General features: G+C 40.3%; 1 protein-coding gene across 1 annotated transcript in view; it reads left to right on the top strand.

The window, feature by feature from the left end:
- The window catches only part of fam135b (family with sequence similarity 135 member B), an 80535-nt gene extending 61161 nt beyond the window's left edge, over nucleotides 1–19374 (top strand). Inside the window, exons 8-20 of the mRNA XM_053512403.1 lie at nucleotides 5077–5230; nucleotides 5488–5537; nucleotides 6580–6735; nucleotides 8259–8332; nucleotides 8480–8634; nucleotides 8926–10840; nucleotides 10943–11109; nucleotides 11334–11425; nucleotides 11763–11860; nucleotides 14469–14620; nucleotides 15888–15998; nucleotides 16733–16846; nucleotides 18066–19374. Of these exons, the coding sequence (XP_053368378.1) occupies nucleotides 5077–5230; nucleotides 5488–5537; nucleotides 6580–6735; nucleotides 8259–8332; nucleotides 8480–8634; nucleotides 8926–10840; nucleotides 10943–11109; nucleotides 11334–11425; nucleotides 11763–11860; nucleotides 14469–14620; nucleotides 15888–15998; nucleotides 16733–16846; nucleotides 18066–18271 (3444 nt within the window). The 3' untranslated portion in view covers nucleotides 18272–19374. The remainder of the gene's footprint in view (nucleotides 1–5076; nucleotides 5231–5487; nucleotides 5538–6579; nucleotides 6736–8258; nucleotides 8333–8479; nucleotides 8635–8925; nucleotides 10841–10942; nucleotides 11110–11333; nucleotides 11426–11762; nucleotides 11861–14468; nucleotides 14621–15887; nucleotides 15999–16732; nucleotides 16847–18065) is intronic.
- The last annotated feature ends 337 nt before the right edge of the window (nucleotides 19375–19711 follow it).

The raw sequence follows: 19711 nt of genomic DNA, 5'->3' as shown, positions 1-19711 counted from the left end.
ATGCCCAAACCCTTATCCAGCATGACGATGCCCCTGTGTACAAAGCAAGTTTTTTGAAAACATGGTGTGTTCAGGTTGAATTTTAAGAACTCAAGTGTCCTGATTGAACTCAAACCCACTCAACCCCTTTGGGTTAAACTGGAACTGGAACCTCCTCAACATCCGAGCATCAGAGCCTGAGTTCACTAATGCTCTTGTAGCTAAATCCCTACATTCATGCTCCAACATCAGTGGAAAACCTTCTAAGAAGACCGTAGGGTATTATAACAGAAAAGAGGGACGGCATCAGGAATTGTATGTTTAAATAGAAATCAAATAAAATTTAAATGGCGTTGTTTCAACTTAGACAATGTTGTTCCAAAGCAAGATGACCACTAATGACTTAATATTATTGGCATAGTCATTCTCAGGTTCTTCAATGTGAGATGGAGATGATCAATGGAGATGGTTTGATGCAATGTCCTTATAAAACATTATGAAGTTTGGCTGAGATTATAGATTCAATTCAGAAAGCAAAGCAAACCTCACAAACACAAACTTCGTTTTGTCTACTACACCATGACCCTCAAAAGTTTCTTACTCTTTACTTCGGTGTACTCTTACTTTCTTATTTCTGCTCTTTGAAGCCATGCACTTGCTTTGAAGCAAAAACTCTTTGAGCAGATCATGTGGACTCAGGCAGTCACTCAGCAGGTGGCTGTTTTGCCACAACTTGCAATTACTTGAGCTAGCTCAGGTTTGATGACAGAGCTTTTTTTTTTTTTTTTTACTCCTTTACAGGTAAATTACAAAATACTCACACAAGAACCACATGTTCTCTGAAGCACACACATGCTGACAGACTAATGCATGCTTAGCTGTCCGTTAATACATGCACGCTTATTAAAAAACCTAACACGCTGAGAGCATGAAACACTGCAAGCGAACCCTGAGCCGAATACATGGTGCTCACAGGCATTAGGTAAAAGAGTAAAAAGACTCGGTCCGGGGATGCAGTGGTTGAACTACAGTGCCCCCTAATGGAGGAGGATGCAAAAAAAAAAAAGAACTAAAATTGTCACAATGCACATGATAAAATAGAAGACAATCGATCATAAGACTATATTGTTTTCTTTACCTGCTTGTAAACTGACTGTGAGACATAATGTAATAAAATATGATTAGTTACAATACGGTACTATAAAATACTATAAAGTTTCAAGTTTCAGGTTATTTTCAGCTGCATAAAAAGTATCTCTACAGGTATACGATGAATTATTGTGCTATAGTTTCACATGCCGGAGGCGCTGTTGCCAAGCGCCTCTAGTATTCTGGTTCAATTCCCTACAAAACAGGGCATGAATGACATATATACTCTTAAAAATCATAAAAACTAACAAATTGTAAAATAACAAACTGAAGACAAGCAACAAAATAATACTAGACAAATACATGCATTCACAAAGTCATTTATTCTGGAATATATATATATATATATATACAATGAGGGACAAAATAAGAAAACAAAAAACGAGAAAATCACATTGTAGGATTTTTTAAGAAGTAATTGGTACGTTCCTCTGTAAAATAAGTATTTACAAACAAGCAAGATTTCTGATTCTCACAGTCCTGTCCTTCACTCGTTACCTGTATTAATGGCATCTGTTGGCATCTCATTATCAGTATAAAAGACACCTGTCCACACCCTCAAACAATCACACTCCAAACTCCACTATCACCTAGACCAAAGAGTTGTGATAAGACACCAGAAACAACCTTAAGCTCAACCCTTCACATTTAGATCTTAACCCTAATTGTGAAACATTAACCCCAACCCTAAGACTAAACCCTAAACAAGCCCTACTCTAAGGCTAATCCCACAACCCTAAACCCTTAGGATAAACCTTAAACTTAAATTGTCCACCATGAACCCCAAACCCTACACCCTCTGGCCTAATTCCTTAACCCTTAGCCTAAACCTCCAACTTTAACTCTAAACAATGATCACTTAATCCTACTGTATACCCTCAGCCCCAATCCCTCAACCCTAAACCCAAAGCCAAAACGCTCAGCCCTCAACAATATATCCAAAATTCATTTAAAACCCAAATCTAAAGCCCACTCTAGAACCTCAAGCCCAACTCTAAACTGTTGACCCCAACAATTAATCCTACCCCTCAGCCCTAATTTATCAACTCTAAACCCAAAGATCAAACCCTCAATTTAAAACCTAAACAAATAGCCCACTCCAGAACTCTAAGCCTAAATACTTTATCAACCCTAAACCATCAAAACCATGAACCCCAACATTTATCCCTTCGTCCTCAGCCCTTACTCTTCAACCCTACAATACATCTCAAACACTCAAACTCAGCACAAAACTCTCTAAACACCTATTCTCAACCCTACAGCACTACATTTAATTCCTCAGCCCCAGTTTATCTGAAAAGGATCACCATTGCCGTAGGCTTTCATTCCAGCCAAATGGGGGCACACTTAATAATTGATTGGAGACAAAGGTGAAAAAGTGAAAGTAGTATAAGTCCTTTCTGAATGGTGTGAAAGCCTCTAGCAACACTTGTTTTTTTTGTGGACAAGATTGGGGACGCCTGTCTTAAACCCTCAGGCCTAAAGCCTGAGCTAATCCCTAAGCATAAACATTAATCCCAGTAATAAATCTTTAAATCTAGCCCTAAACCATTTAGAAACTGTAGTAATATCATCACCATCAGCGGCAGAAACACATGTGGTTCATTTTTAAACAAATATTTTAATCCAGAACAGCTGATTCACAAAGTTTTTTTTGCACTCCATGGACTTTAATTCAAATCTACAAACATGACTGTAGAAATCTTAATGAAGTATCATAAATGAGGCCCATATGCTGTAAATCACCCTCCCATTGGCTCGTTACACATTTTTGCTGAAATGATCTGTAATCACATCTGGCCCGGCTGCGTCTGTCCCCATCATCCATGTTTCATCGACATCATTTCTGGACCATAGATATTTGTGTGTGCTCAAGTGCCAATTAACCTGGTGCCGATAGGTATTGAGCGTATATTTGTGTGTTTGTTCCTGTCACCAGGATGTCTGGAGGTCACACTGTATTTATATCTGCCAAGTACACTCGCGCAACACACGTTCTTCGTTTAACAGCTCTGAGCTTGCTGAGTTAAGTGCTCTCCTGTATGTTTGATCTTCTTGTAAATATCGAGCTCCAGGCTAGACCGAATGGGCTCACAGCTGCTGGGCTAACAGCAAAGAACGAGAGAGAGAAAGAGAGACAAGAGGCATTTATAAATGTCTACACTGATTTCTCTAATGACTCAGTGAAGAGCTGACAGTGCACTGACGAGTGTGACATTGACATACTTACTGTATGTCCATTCAAAAACTGTTCGTCAGTTATCAAAAGGAATTAGACTATGGAATTAAAACGTGTGTCCAAACTTTTGACTAGCGGCGTATATAAAATGAACCGTCTCGACATTACCAGTGTAATGTGATGTGTTGGGAATCAAGAACTCACACTCCTTTAGTACTGCTCTATATCATGCGTTCTTATATGATAAGCACTGTAGGGTTTATATCACTGCACACTGTTCTATATAAAAGGTTGTTCACATTGACTTTAATTGTTGATATGTTCAAAGTAAAGTGTCGTAGAATTCCAAACTGGTGCAACCGTCTGCTGTCGGGGCTTAAGATTATGAAAGTCACATGAAACCATGAAAGTCATTTGATTGATTGTCTTCTTGTCTGTTAATGCATATATCTTATACAGGACATGTCTGGGTCCCAGTTGAATAACAACACGCTGGTATAAAAATCTCCCTTGTATGTTTGGTTTAGCATCACAGACTGCTCTAGGCTTCCACCCAGAAAAATGTCGGACAGATGATTAAGAGGTGTGAAAGCATAAGCGAATGCTGTTTAAGCCGTCAGCCAAGCTTTATTTAGTGTTTGAAGTCTGTATTTGTCACTTATACATCACTGCAAAGTGGAATTCTTTTCTTCACATATCAGAGCACAGGGTCAGCCAGGATGCGGAAACTCTGGGGCTTGAACCGCTGACATTCTGATCAGTAACCCACCGAGCTACTGTATCACTGCCCCTAGAAATAGGGCATAGAAACGTATAGAAAAGTGCACAAAGGCGAGCAACAATGCCCACCGGGTTGGCACAAGTCACAGCTAATGGGAAAACAGCCTACCTGTCCGTCTTCCGTTCCCAGTTTTCTGTGACAGGTGAAAATACTGTACTGTCCAATATACTATTGATGAACACCTGGTGTTTAGGAGACACTATACCAGCGGTTCTCAACCCTAGTCCTGGAGGACTTCTTGCCTTATGCATTGTGCTCCACTCCCAGCACACATGATTTAACTTTTTATTTAAATAAACTAATAATTACCTTAAATGATTCATGGACTGGCACCCCATCCAGGATCTACCCCGCTCATGCCCCGAGTCCCCTGAATTAGACTCCAGGCATCCTGTAACCCTGTGCAGAATAAACAGAGAGTTAGTGCGCAATTAATTAATGATTAAATAAGGATGAATTAATTAAAATTTGCAGGACAGCGGGTCCTCCAGGTATATTGTTGAAAACCAGTGTGCTACAGTACAATAATGTACCTACTGTATTCATTTGGGCTCATAGCTTTTTATGACAATTATCTCGTGCAACGTGCACACTAATATTTTCATCTTTTAGACATCCTCAACTGGGTGTGTTATCTCTTTTTAATTTGAGTTTAAGCTCTTGCGTATTATAAATGGGTAAATGGATGAAATATATATATTTTGCTAGTGGTTTCTAATATAAGTCATGGCTGCTCTTGAAAGATAACACCTGCTGTTATGAAAATGATCCTTTCTAGCAGACAAACTCTCTACGGTTTGTCCAATCAGCAGTCTGACTAAAGCTGTGCATGCCTGTTGGGGTATACTTTAAGATTTTTTTTCCTTTTTCTTTTCAGATTTTATTAAAGCGTCTCTGTTCTGTCCTGGTGGAAATGACAGGGCAGAAATTTTAAGAGGAGACAGTAAAACCTGACCTTCTGTGCATGTGTGTGTGTGTGTGTATACAGGGCAGTTTTTACGTGGCATCAGAGAACTGCCTACAGCGAGCTCATACGTGGCACCGGACTCTCTGTCGCCTCCTGCTGGCTGCTTATAAGGGCCTGAGCTTCTACTATACACTGCTGATGAAGGACAATCCGGAAATGCAGCGTGGTCAGATAGGTACGCTTGCACCGTTCACATAACATTTATATATTGATCAAAATGTACACATTGGGTCCCAAAATTCAATGTCAATTTTAGCATAATGTTAAAATCTCACCTTAAGTTTCCTTGTAAGATATTACAATGGCCTTTAATTCAGTCATGCATTAGTTTGTATTATTATTATTTAAGATAAAGTATACAGATCATAAGCACATTTGGTTGCAATGTGTGCTTATTACGTTTGGAGATTATTTGTGTCATTCTTCTCATAGAGGAGCTGCTGGTTGAGGAAACACTGAACAAACTCACCAATGAGTTACAGGTTCGTAAAAACATACTTCTATTCAAAGCCCTGATTGGGAATTGCATTAAAAGTGACACACACTCCAGAAAGCTCATTTATCAAATTTGTTTTAATCAAAATTGTTCTGTTTTTAGCTCTCTTCCCTTTTTAATATTAATATTAGGTCATTACGCAGCTTTAATTGCCATTTCTATGTTGAGCTACAGTACTGCTATATTACCCTTAACAACAGCAATCTTAGATCTTCCCTGCAAAGACTTATTTAGTTCAAGTCAGTCATGGTGGCTTAGTGGTTAGCAACATTTCGCCTTGCACCTCTAGGTCCTGGGTTCGATTCCCATGTCGGGTCTGTGTGCAGGGAGCTTGCATGTTCTCCCCAGGCTTGGTGGGTTTCCTCCCACAGTCCAAAGACATGTATATCAAGCTAATTGCTGTTCCCAAATTGTCCGTAGTGTGCGTGAGAATGTTGACTGGAGGTCCTACCATGGTCATACAAAATGGGAATAAATACGGTGGTCACCATCGGCCTCCATGGTTCCTAGTTGGACTACAGAGGTTCCTAGATGAATGGATGGAATTTTCCTAGTATCGATAAAGCAGCAAAGAACAGCATTGGTCACAAACATTTCTAGAATACCTAAGAATAGTTAGTACATCTACATTTTGATATCAGGTAATTATAGCAGGGTGGCATGGTGGTTAGCCCTGTGGCTTTGCACCTCCAGGGTTAAGGGTTTTAGTCCTGCCTTTGGGTGTCCTTGCAGAGAGTTAGCACATTCTTCCCATGGTTGGTGAGTTTCCTCTGCTCACTCTGGTTTCCTCCTATAGTCCAAAGACATGCAGATTAGGCGCATTGGTGTTTCTGTATACGCTGTATTATGGCGTGGTACCTCTCCTAGTTTCCCGCAGAAAGGAAATTAGGACTAGCCACTGAGTTGAGTTGTATGTTCAAATTGTATACAGTACAGTATTTGCTCACATATCTTTGTGCTATATCATAAGTCTTCATTAACTTTCTAACCTATTATGTCAGGTAAATTTTTTCTCTTGGTATCTTCAGTTACAGAGTGGTCATGAGAAGGTCGCTGAGCAGATCTCTCGTGATCTCTCTCAGCTGTGTGCCAGGCTCGCGTCTCTTTGGGCGCAGTTTCTAGAGGCAGCAGTTCCTAATCCCCAGGTCCGCAGCTACCTCGCCCAGGAGCACCATAAGCTCAGGGTGAGTGGATCACCTGTTAGGAATACCTAATTATTCTCTTATTAGTAATAATAATAATAATAATAATAACTGCTTGTAGCCAATAATGTAAGCAGTAGGCTGAAACAGACTACAAAGCCCATGGTTCAATTTGGTTCATAACACAATTTTTGGTTACACAATGGCTCATTTTTTTGGATCAGCAAAAGTGGGTAAAACAAATATAATTTTCTGATCCCTTTTTTTTCATTACTTGTAGAAGTTTAAGAAGAGTTAAAATAAAAAAGTTTTTACCTAGTGTATTAAAAATCAAATAGAAACAACATTCAAGTTGTCCAATATTTACTAGTTAACTAGTTACTTAAACAGATCAGCCATAACATTATGGCCACTGAACCGTGACCTGAACAACATTGATTACAAACTATAAATTATGGTCATCCAAGGCTCGTCCATGCCTGCAGGGACCAAAGGCCAGCTCTTCTTCGAAGCCAATGCAGTACAAACCACAAACGGAACCCAGCAGGCAAAGAGACTAAGGCTGTTGAACCGGCCTCCATATTCTTCAGATTGCAATCCAATCACACCCCCATAGGATTCGCCAGACGAACAAGTCTGCAACCCAAGGTAACCAAAGGATCCACTGCCATCGTCTTAGTGCCAGACACAACAGCACCCCCCAAGAACCTTGTGGAGCCCATCCCCGAGGGGGCCAGAGCTGCCCCAGTGGCACATGGGGAACCTACTGTAAAACGTAGCAGGCTCCAATGTTCATGCATTTAATGTTATGGCTGATTGATATTTGATATGAAAATGCCTTAAAATGTATTTAGTGCCAGATTCATGAATAAACTTATTATGCTTAGTTTAGACTTATACTCTAGTTTATACCTGTCCACAAGCTCAAAAAGCAAGAGCAAGTGGACATTTAGCGATACACTTTAGCGCAGTATTAATCCAGATTAAAATCACTGTTCTAACATTTACCCATCCACTTTATTGGCCACGGTCCTCCTTCTGCTTAAATGTCCTGAGGGAATCTCTAATCTCCTTTGGTAATCTTTATTACAAACATTATATGGACCATAGAAGTCAGTAGAGCTGCAAAAGGAAAGCAAGAGCAGATAGATATTTTAATACATCTTTAATGTCCTTATACAATACCCTAGGAAAACCAATAGTGAGTGTAATGGTTTTATGATCACCCTTGAATAGAAGCCAAGGAACCTGGATAGAAAGTAATTACTCCAGCATGAGAATTAGCAAGTCTGGCTCAGGATAGAGTAAAGTGACCGAGGGCAATGAGGTAGTGAATTAGATTAACCCATGAGCTATTTCCCCACTATTGAACATTTTTATTAAGTGGTAGATATAAATTCAGACCAGCCCTTTTTTAAGAAAACTGTTAGGTCATAAACCATCCAACCAGCCTTCTTCTTATTGCCACATAAGTGAGATAAAATGTTAGACATGTGCTGCAAAAGATCGATGGCCCATGTGGACGTTTCAATTATGGTTTTAAATGTGGATTACCTTTTCTGCAGGTTAGGAGATTCTCTGAGGGCTACTTCTTCACTGAACATCCCAAAGAGTCTTCACTCACCTTTCAGGAGGAGCTGTGAGCACCAAGATTTTTTCCCCCTTTCTAAATGTTAAAAGCAGTATTACTGTTAGTAGACTATCACCATAGTAGATTGACACTTTCATGTTTTTAGTTATTTTTAAATTAAGAAGTTATTAATGTTTTGCACACCCCTCATTTCAGTATAAGTAGGCATGCTCAATTGGCTGTGGACTTGAGGAGCTCGGAGTATCTCAGTCATATGCCCCCTCTTCCAATCGAGTGCCTTGACATTGATGGTGACTGGAACAGCTTGCCAATCATCTTTGAGGACAGATACGTGGACGCACCCTGTTTAGGTAGTTAAAAGCACACCTAGCTGGGATGAGATCCGTGTATACCTGTGGTTTTTGGCTTGCCTTATTCTGCTGTGGTTTATGGAATCCTATTTTAGTTAGTGACCCATTTACCTGTTTTACACTTACTGTACCTTCTACGTATGTTCTTGTATTCTTGTGCCAGTTTATCGTTTAAAAAAAAAAACAGTAAAATGACTAGTATAGTTGACACATGCATGGCTAATTTTGAAGAAAAAAAAAAGATTTTACTCTAATTAAACTTTTAATTTGATTTTCTTTCACCTTTTTCAGATTATAAACCACATGTGCCAAACCAAATAGGATCAGACACTCAGAAATCTACAAATTCTGATGATACAGAAGAGCATGCCATGCCCTCAACGGAGATGAGACCTCAATCACCAGCAATAAGCACTAAGGAGTCTGCACCTGAAGATTTCCTGGACCTACCCACGTACATGGCTCTAATTGGAAGGGAGGAGGACTTTGACAGAGACGGGAGTATGGTTGAATTGGAAAGTCCAGTTGGGTCTTTGGATGGGAGGACATCTCCAGACAGAACCGAAACTAAGTTTAGATCCAAAGTTGAACCAAATGCTGACAGTCATCAAGAAAGTGAGATAGAGGGATCAGACAGGAATAGTGCCATAGAAGAAGAGCTGACTCAAGAGTATACTGACAGAACTGGGTTAAAATACATAGAGGTCAGACCCAGTGATTCTGACCCTTACAAGGGTGATGAAGTGCTGCTCATACAGTCAAATGACATGAAATCTTGTGACCTCAATGATGTTACAACATTTTCTTCTACAAATCACCTACATAGCAATTTAGAGATCCAACGTATCTCTGAGAAACAAGGCAGCAAGAAAGAAGAGACTTGTGCAGAATTCCCAGCTGTGACCCAAGCAAATAACACCGGTAGCTTTGATCCACTGTTAATGAATTCTTCTGTAACAGACCAACCAATGACACCTCCTCACAGCACCAGCATTCCGCCCCTGGACCATCCCTTGTCTGAGATGCCTCCAAGAGTTGGGATTCTGGGAAAGTTGAAGATAATGAAGCGTTCTTCCTCTGTCATCTCTGACTCTGGTATCGAAAGTGAACCCAGCTCTGTGGCCTGGCCGTTGGACATCCGAGTCGGGGTGGCTGGAAGTCGTGACCCCTTGCACCTTTGTCGTCGCCGGGTACATCGGAATTCCCTGGAAGGCCTTCAGACTGAGAGCCATGGCAGTCTGCCCAGTGCCACACAAGCCTCGCTAAGTTCCATTAGTTCCCTGCCTTATGAAGATGAAGATGAGGAGCGGCAACGGCAACTCAACACACTCACCAAATCTGCTTCTGCTCCACAGATCAGCAGCCCTGACAGCAATAATGAAAATGTTATCCAAGATCTGGCCAATCAAGTGAATGTTGTCCTGGAGGTTTCCAGCCAGATGAGAAAGCAAATAGAATGTGGCAATGTAGTCGACAGACAGGAAGAATCTAATCAGGATATCTTTGATGAGATAATCTACAAAGAGGGGGGGACTAAGGATATCAGTACTGATACCAAGTTGATAAGTAACATCTCAGAAGTATTACTTTTTCAGAAATTAGTAAAAGAAACACCTGATGAAACAATTGATCATGAGGATAGAAAAGATGTTAGTGGAATATTACATGATGGAGATTCAAGTCTGCTTAATAAAAGTACCGGACTTTGTAACACTGAATGTTGTGAACACAAGATGATGAACATGGGTACTGATGATCCTGACAGTCACACTGTTGATGCTATTAGTTTCCATGATATTCATCTTGGTGAGCTTGATAAAGGTGAACTTGGGAATGCCATAGACACACCAAAACATGAAATCCAGATCAGCCAAGCTAGCAGTAAACCCAGTGACCTTCAAGAGCATCCAACTGATGGAAAAGAGCAAAGTGGGAAGGAGGGAAATGCGAAGACCAATCAGGTGCCAAGTTCAGGCTTGGCATTTATGAATAAGAAAGTGGTGGAGGTGGTGAATTTGTCTGTTTCATGTGCACCAACTTGCCTTCCCTTTTCTTCTGTACTTCATGACTCACCATCTGTCAGTGGCCTGAGCATCCGACAAGCCAACTCACCCATTACCCATCAGCCTTTGGGATCTTTCGGAATCATCTCATCCTCTTCCTCCTTCCTCTGTACTGAACAGGACATCAGTGAGAGAATGCTTAAGTAAGTCGCAACATAGATTTGGTTAAATGTGTATTGCGTAGATACTGTGCAAGCAAAAATGTGACAGTGAGTAAGTACAGTGAGTGATCTTGTTTGTTTTAGTTTTTTTAAAGCTAAAGAGGCTTTTCTGGGGAAGTTAGCCTTGCGAGCGACCCTTTACAGCGAGCTCCCTCTCCTCGCATCTGATCACCCATACTTCTCTCCTGAAGAAGAAGAAGAGGAGTTTGAGGATGGAATCCACCTAGTAGTGTGTGTGCACGGTTTGGATGGTAAGTACCGTCTTTCCTTCGGGATTAATCCTACCAAATTGGATAATACAGAACATTTATCGACTATTGTTGAAAAAAATAATACATATGTTGATTGATTCAACACCTTCTGACCAATCAGATTCCAGAATTCAAGAGTGATGTAATGCAAACCTTTATGAATGATAGCTATGATAAAATGACAGCTTTTTTAAAAGACGTTCTTGTAAATGACATTATTTCAGGGAACAGTGCAGACCTGCGTTTGGTGAAGACCTTCATAGAACTCGGCCTGCCGGGCTCAAGGCTCGACTTCCTCATGTCTGAACGTAACCAGGTAACGCTCCGAGCCACCTCGATCAGAATTGTAATTTACGGACGTTCAGCCTTCTTTAAAACATTTGCACCTTTTAAATCTTTCACTGCGGCTAAGAGTCTGATAACCGTACTTCTCATCACAAATTTGACTTAAACACCCCTCATACAGTACATATCCAGTAGCTAAAAACCCATCATCTAGTTACCAAAAAGTCTTTAAGTTATAGCAGAGCGTAACTTTTTTTTTTTTCGAATCACTTTCATAATAAACTAGAACAAAAACAATGATGTTAATGCTCTTTCTCTTTAACACGTATTCACTCTCTCTCACACACACTGGATGTTTCCCTCCCCAGATTGACACGTTTGCAGATTTTGACACTATGACAGATCGGCTGCTAGATGAGATCATTCAGCACATTCAGCTCTACAACCTCACCGTGGGAAGAATCAGGTGTGTTACAGGGGCGAGCCGGCACCAAATACACAATTATCCAGCCATAACAAATGTGCTGATGCTGCGCTGTCCGTTCAGGACGTTTAGGCGATGTGTGATCTGTCAATCATGAAAAGCAGAACACCTGTCAGCGCACCTGTCATTAGGAAGTCATATAAAAACAGGTGTGTGATGCAAGTACCTATAAATCATTTATTCTGTGGGGGAACCAGGGTTTAGTGGTTTGCGTGTTCTTCCCATAGCTGGAGGAAATCCAACAGGTATGGGAGGAACATGCTTGTTTCCGCTGGTAGGCTGCCTGGCATCAGCCTGTAGTGGATAATTGGGGGTGTGTGCATGCAGACCTTAAATATCATAGATGGTTTAGATAAAGATAAGATGAATCTTTATTAATCCCAGGGAGATTACGGTTCTGCAGCATCCCAGACAAAAGCACAGACCAAAACATACACAGGTACTTTGGGGAAGGAAGGAAGAAAAAGGTTATAATAAATTAAAATAGGCCAAGTACACAAAAGTACTATTTATATATCCACTTGTACAGGGAGGCAGCGTCTAGAGAATACATTTGTGCAAATATTGTGCATACTGTGTGTAAGATTGTCCAGCAGCTATGAGGATATACAGTATACGGTGGCAGTTTACTTCTCATCAGCAACATGGAGGTGGACAATTCCCCGGCCCAGCAGGGACCCATTGAAGAGCCGAGCGATCTAATGACTGACCTCCCATGACGCTCCTTAGAGCAGCGAACCTGTCTCGGTCTGGTACTCAATGTGCGCTTCTGTTTTGTTAAGAAAGCACAACGTGGGCGAGAGACATTGTTCAGGAACGTCGGTATTTTGTTATTAAGTGTTCTTTGTTTGACCGTCTCTAGTGAGTGCAGTCTGGTTCCTGTGACATAGCCTGCTGTCCTCAGCAACTTATTAAGCCTGCTGGTACCTCCCACACTCACACCATTGCCCCAGCACACCACAGCAGGAAAAAATAGCACTGCACACAACCGACTGATGCAACTCTGTCCTTTCTTGTGTACAGCAATAAGAACAAACCCCAACAATTCTGTCGTATACACTATGCCAGGCATCAGATGATTTTTATGGGTACTGTATAAACCATGTATACATGGCTTTTAAACTGCGTTGCGCTGCCCTCTGCTGGAACAGATATTATTTGAGAACAATATTATATGTTACATGACAAGCAGCTAGTTTTAGTAAACGGCTTTATAAAGTATAAATCTTATAATAAAGGAGAAATTAAATCCTGATCACTACAACAAAAATTAAAATGCATGTATAAAGCTGAACATAAACGAACACACAATAAGTGTGTTGTGTATATGCACTGTGTGGTGCTTTTAAAAACGACATTGTCATTAAGTTGCTTCTTCTTCTTCCTATTATTATTATTGTTGTTGTTGTTATTTTACGTAACACCTACAGTGTAACCACCAGGTGGTAGTGTTGCATAAAAAATAAGATCATGTCTGAAATTTTATATTATTATTATTATTATTATTATTTACACCACTTGAATGATTTTTTAAAGAAATACTTTCTCAAAAGTCATACACAATTAAAATACATAATAAATCTCTTTCTAGACTGTAATAAGGATTACTTCAATACAACATCACTGCTAAAAAGGACATACAGTATATAATAACAAATAAAAGTATTTCAATTATAGATAAATAAATCCACAATCTCTTAATATATGATTAAAACAAACCAAATATGGGATTATATAACCTACTTTAAACTTTGCTTGACTTATTTTAAGTGTAAATTTACCAACTTGTTTAGGTGGCAGAAAATTTAACATTGATTTTTTTTTTAAAAGAAGAAAAATTTTGTACAATTTTGTACAAATAAATGTATAATAAAGTCTTTCTACAAATAGGTTTCATTTTTAAACATTTTGCATTAGATCTATTTAGTTAAAGATACATTTATTAGATCTATTTAGATTTTTTGCTTATTGTTCTTTTTCTAAGCATGAGGGTGACTACAGTATAAGTAAATATAACCCGACATTCCAAAGCTTCATGTTGCCACCTAAAGTAATAACTCCAGCCAGCAAACAAGGGAGCAGCTGTTTCCAATAGCATTAGTTAGTTATTAAAGAAGGAAATATTGGATCAGAATGATTCCCCACCTTCTTTCTGGGTTTAGTTTTTAGCGTGCATGAATTAAATTAGGTTTTTAACATGTTTCAGTAGCCTGTGAACAACAACTCATGAAAAACTGGCTATGCCAAAACGGATCCAGCAGGTTTTAAGGAATACAGGAATATTAGTAGATTATACTGAATTGTTGAATAGCAAATTCATTGCATAAAAACCGAACGATCCTTATTAACGTGCATGTGTCCCATGGCTGTAAATAATAAACAGTTAATGTTATATTTTAGTTAAACCCTGTGAATTAAGGCTGAATTGTATTTAAGTCTACTCTTCCATCACATCATGATTCCTTCATGCTGAACCATCGTGGTGGTGTAGAAAAAAAGCGAATGTCTGAAAATTGTCTCTTTGTTCAGTGACTCATTATTGATCTGATTGTCTGCTCTGAAGCGTAATTTGTAACGTGTGTGTGTGCAGTTTTATAGGTCACTCTCTGGGTAACGTCATCATCCGCTCAGTGTTAACGAGGCCTCGATTCCGCTGCTACCTCAGCAAACTGCACACCTTCCTGTCGCTGTCCGGACCTCACCTCGGTACACTGTTCAACAGCAGCACGCTGGTTAGCACAGGTACACACACACACACACACACACACCATACGTCCTTACAGGAAATGACTTGGTTTATGCGTTGATGTGGTACAAGAACAACATGCACACAGACTTTCTTATCTCCCGATCCAAGCTTCGTTATTTTTTTGTATATACACATTTATACTTTTAACAGATTAAATAGAAACACATTTGCTAAATCCAGTTTCATGCCCTTTTATGTGCATAGTTTTTTTAATTCAAATCTTTTAACGATCTTAACTGTCATTCAGATGAAACTTAGCCGATTTAGACCTAAACCTGAACAAGTGTTTTAGTCTAAAATGCTAAATTGGTAAGATATCGGCATAAATTTGACATGGTTACGGACACTACAGATTCTTTGCTTGTTATTTTTTTTTTTTTACCAAAAACCAGAATGCTTTCATTTAAGCACCATTTTTTTACAGGCCAGCTGCTTCTCGACGCTTCCACCAATTTTAGTATCAATACTCATAAAGTAAATATAAATAATTTTTATTTTAAATGATTATAATATTAACGGCGATATTCAGGAAAGAAATATAAAATCATCTCTCCAAAACGGCTGAAGTGAGCAGCTTGAAATTTTTAAGAAAGCAAGCAACACTAGATATCACTATTTGTCTTTAAATCCAAGGGGCGTTCAGATCAATCCGAGACCTTTGATGACATTTCTGGTGAATGGAGGCATAAAAGCGACTGACATTTACAGAAGCCTTCAAGCTCAGTACGGTGATGGGTGTCTAAGCCGCTGAGCGTTTTTAAGAAGGTCGTCCAATATGTCCTTAAATGACGATCCCGGAGCCCTTTGGTCGTTCCCATGAACATTCAGCAAGTGGAAAATCGGCAGATAACGGGTCTCCACCTCGCAGAAGAGCCACATCTGTCTCATTTACCAACACCACTTGCACGCTGCAGGAACTCGGCTGGGAGTCCCCTGTGCAGTCCTGACCTCACTCCAAGCCATTTTCACATATTTGGGCCATTAAAGGAGTTCCTGGGAGGCCAGCGTTTCACATGTGAAACAGGCAGTTTAATGCCTGGCTCCGGTTTACTGAAAAAACCTTCTATATTGATGGTGTCCAAGTACTAATGAAACACTGGGATAAGAGTTTTTACTCTCAGAATCGTGTCAATTTTTTTTTTCTGTAAGTATGTTAAGGAGTCAGAGAATCGATCTGCTTCACTTTGTTTCATGCACTGTGTGTGTTTTGCCTCCGATCGACCAAATAACTTTAAAAATTAAGCAACATTACTGTTTTAGGTTTGTGGCTGATGCAGAAGCTGAAGAAGTCTGGATCGCTGCTTCAGCTCACCTTCAGAGACCACCAGGACCCCCGGCAGACCTTCCTGTACACACTGAGCCAGAAACCTGGTAAACACACACACCTACACACACACACACACACACACACACAGACACACACAGACACACACACACACACCTATACACACACACACACACACACACACACACCTATACACACACACACACACACACACACACCTATACACACACACACCTACACACACACACCTACACACACACACACACACCTATACACACACACACACACACCTATACACACACACACACACACACCTACACACACACACACACACACACACACATACACACCTACACACACACACACACACACACACATACACACCTACACACACACACACACACACACACCTACACACACACAGACACACACACCAACACACACACACAGACACACACACCTACACACACACACAGACACACACACACAGACACACACACACAGACACACACACACACAGACACACACACACACAGACACACACACACACACACACACACAGACACACAGATTTTACTGAAACTTGGTGATCATTTGTAAAGCAGGTGTAAAACATATAGTGTTTAACTTGGTGCAAGAAACTATAATAATAATAATAATAATAATAATAATAATAATAATAATTTATTGGGAAAATGGTAAGTAAGATTTAACAATAAACTTGGACAGTTCTGAGTAAAATAATTTTGAGTGTTTGCTATATGATTAAAATCCTGATGCAGTGTGTGTGTGTGTGCGTGTGTGTGTGTGTGTGTTTCAGGCCTGCAGTTCTTTAAGAATGTGGTGTTGGTAGCATCACCTCAGGATCGGTACGTCCCCTTCCACTCAGCCCGCATAGAGCTGTGCAAAAGCGCTCTGAAGGACAGGACCACAGGTGTGTGTGTGTGTGTGTGTGTGTGTGTGTGTGTGTGTGTGTGTGTGTGTGTGTGTGTGTCACATCACACACACATCATGAGCGTGTTAACCATTTGACGCACCAGGAGTGTGTTCACGGCCTGAAGCTCTACCAGACATTTCCCATCGAGTGTATACACATCACCTGCATGATGTGAGGACGAGTGTACACATGGGGTTAAGACAATGAGTGTGTTACAGGAAGGCAGACACAAATATGTAACTGAGAGAAAGTGAGACAGAAATACAGACAGAAAGAGGAGAGGAAAAGTAAGAGGAAGGCCCAAGAGAAGGGTTATGGATGTGGTGAGGGAGGACATGCAGGAGTGACAAGGGAAGACGCAGAGAGTGAGACAGATGCAGAGTGAGACAAAGAATAAGACAAAGGGGGATCATGAAAGAAAAAGAAAGAGAGAGAGAGAGAGTAAGACAAATACTAAGACAAGAAAAGACAAAGAAAGAGTGAGACAGAAAGAAAGAGTAAAACTAACAGTGAGAGAAAGAGAGAGTGAGTCCATGAGACAGAAGGGAAGTGAGACGACAAGAGAGAGTGAGGCAGATAATGAGAAAAAGAGATAGAGACAATGAGAGAGTGAGACAATGAGAGTAAGGCAGAGAATCAGACAATGGAAGAGAGTGAGACAAAGAAAGAGACACAGAGAGAGACCACGAGAAAGAGTGAGGCAGAGAATGAGACAAAGAGAGAGTAAGACTGTGAGAACCAGGGAAGGGGAGTTAAGACTGCGAATTAAAGAGACAGACTGAGAGAGGGAGGTGAGACAGAGAAAAGACGGAAAGTGAGACAATGATAAAGAGCGTGAGACATTTTGATAGTGTGAGTCTCAGGAATGTAAAACATTCCCCTCCTCCCTCATTTATTGCCATTATAATTGAATTAAATTCCTCTCCTTTTAAATTGTCTCTAATTCTGTGATCCTAATCTGATCCTAATGACATCATTTTAATTCGATCCTAATGACATAGCTCCATTCTAATTCTGCAGGTCAAAATTGCCTCTATTTACATTGGTTCTTTTAATGAGATTATTTTACCTGAAATGCAGCTGTTGGGGTCCAACTCAGGGTTCAGATGGATTCACATCTGGGGTGTCGTCTCATCACAGCTCTGGAGTCAGAATTACCTTCCTGTCTCACTCTTTTTATTTCAATTTGTGTGTTTGTGTGTGTATCTTCCATCAGGTCCGGTGTACACCGAGATGATAAACAACCTCCTGAGGCCGCTGATGAACGCTCCGCAGTGTCGCGTGATCCGTCACAACGTGTTCCACGCCTTACCCAACACCGCTAACACTCTAATCGGCCGAGCCGCTCACATCGCAGTGCTCGACTCCGAGCTCTTTCTCGAGAAGTTCCTGCTTGTCGCTGGCCTTGAGTACTTCAAATAGCAGATTAGCATGCAGGTTTCAGGGCTACGCTGCATCACAAGGCGATCTGATCTGATTGCATCTTGGAGGCTCTCCACTTTACAGATCAATTGTTCTTTCGATAAATCTTACACTATTTGTGAGTTGGCCAATCGTATCTGTGTCCAATCAAGATCATTCAGTTCATCGGCAATTTAATAAAGAGTTGCCCCAACACAGGAACTGACCAATCAGATTCGGCTGGGAACCAAGGATCGAGCGAATTGCCTAAGTGATAACCGACAAGAGGAAAAGGGCATAGAACCAGTCACCATATCTACTGACCAATCAGATTGACCCCAAGTTCAGGTTGAACCTCAAAAGGCATCGACCATCAGATGGTCAGGCAACCGATCCAGAAACAAAACGTAATATGCATGTTTTGATTGGCTGACAAGGCCAGGTTTTATCTACACCATATATTAGCTTTACCATAACAGGTAGCATCCGACCGATCAGATTCGTTCAATCTGATATCCAGGTTTCATCAGGGCTTTTTCATTTGTTTTAAACGGCCAATTAGATTGTAGCTTAGACCCCACACCTTTAAAAGAAAAAAGACCTCAGACGGGTCAGATGATCAACCAGACTGTATCATAAAGGTTGCTGAAGGATAAGAAGGGTGGTGAGATTCACGTTATACATATAAACATTGTATGCATATATGTAAATAAAACTGTACAATAATTATATAGTGAGAAGTATATAGAGATATAAAGATAATATACTGGTGTCCCAAGCGAGCTTTCAAAGGGATGTCGTGATAAAATAACCTTTTAAACAGTTCCATTTGAATGTACGTGCTACTGACCGACATGTCGACCTCATCTAAATGTCTTTAACATATAATAACAGAGGTATTTTCTTATTACTGTTCATAAAAAAAAAGTAAAAGCCATTAGTCTATTACTGCTTACTGAACGAAGACGTGTGTGTATTTTTTGTACGCGGGACATGTTTCTGGATCACGTTTTTATTTTAAACAATCATCGGCATCCATCAGATGTCATCAGTGTGCGCCGGAGAATCCAATTCAAACTCCTTAAGGTTATGAAGGACAGTCTAATTAGCTGGAGCAACGTTATCTTGGCACTGACCTACGTAAACCTAGAGATGGACGAGTCTATGATAAGAAGAAAGGAGATCAAATTTGCGAAAATTCTGACTAGCTGAATATTTGTTGTTTGTTAAATGACAATGTAAAGTCACATGGTTCGGTGCTCGGTCCAATCTTAATGGCTACAAAGGACACTCACTAATTAGCTTCAGAAACGATACCTTAGGCGTTTGCCTACATAAAGCTAAAGCTGAATGAATTTATGCCCATAAACACCCCGAGTATTCTAAAAAGTTGTCCATGAGATCATTTTAAATATTAATGTGCACTGATGACATCAGAGCTGTAAATCCGGGAACATGTCC

Source organism: Clarias gariepinus, chromosome 2 (genome assembly GCF_024256425.1).
Source record: "Clarias gariepinus isolate MV-2021 ecotype Netherlands chromosome 2, CGAR_prim_01v2, whole genome shotgun sequence".
Taxonomy (NCBI): domain Eukaryota; kingdom Metazoa; phylum Chordata; class Actinopteri; order Siluriformes; family Clariidae; genus Clarias; species Clarias gariepinus.
This window is presented reverse-complemented; position numbering and strand designations above follow the sequence as displayed.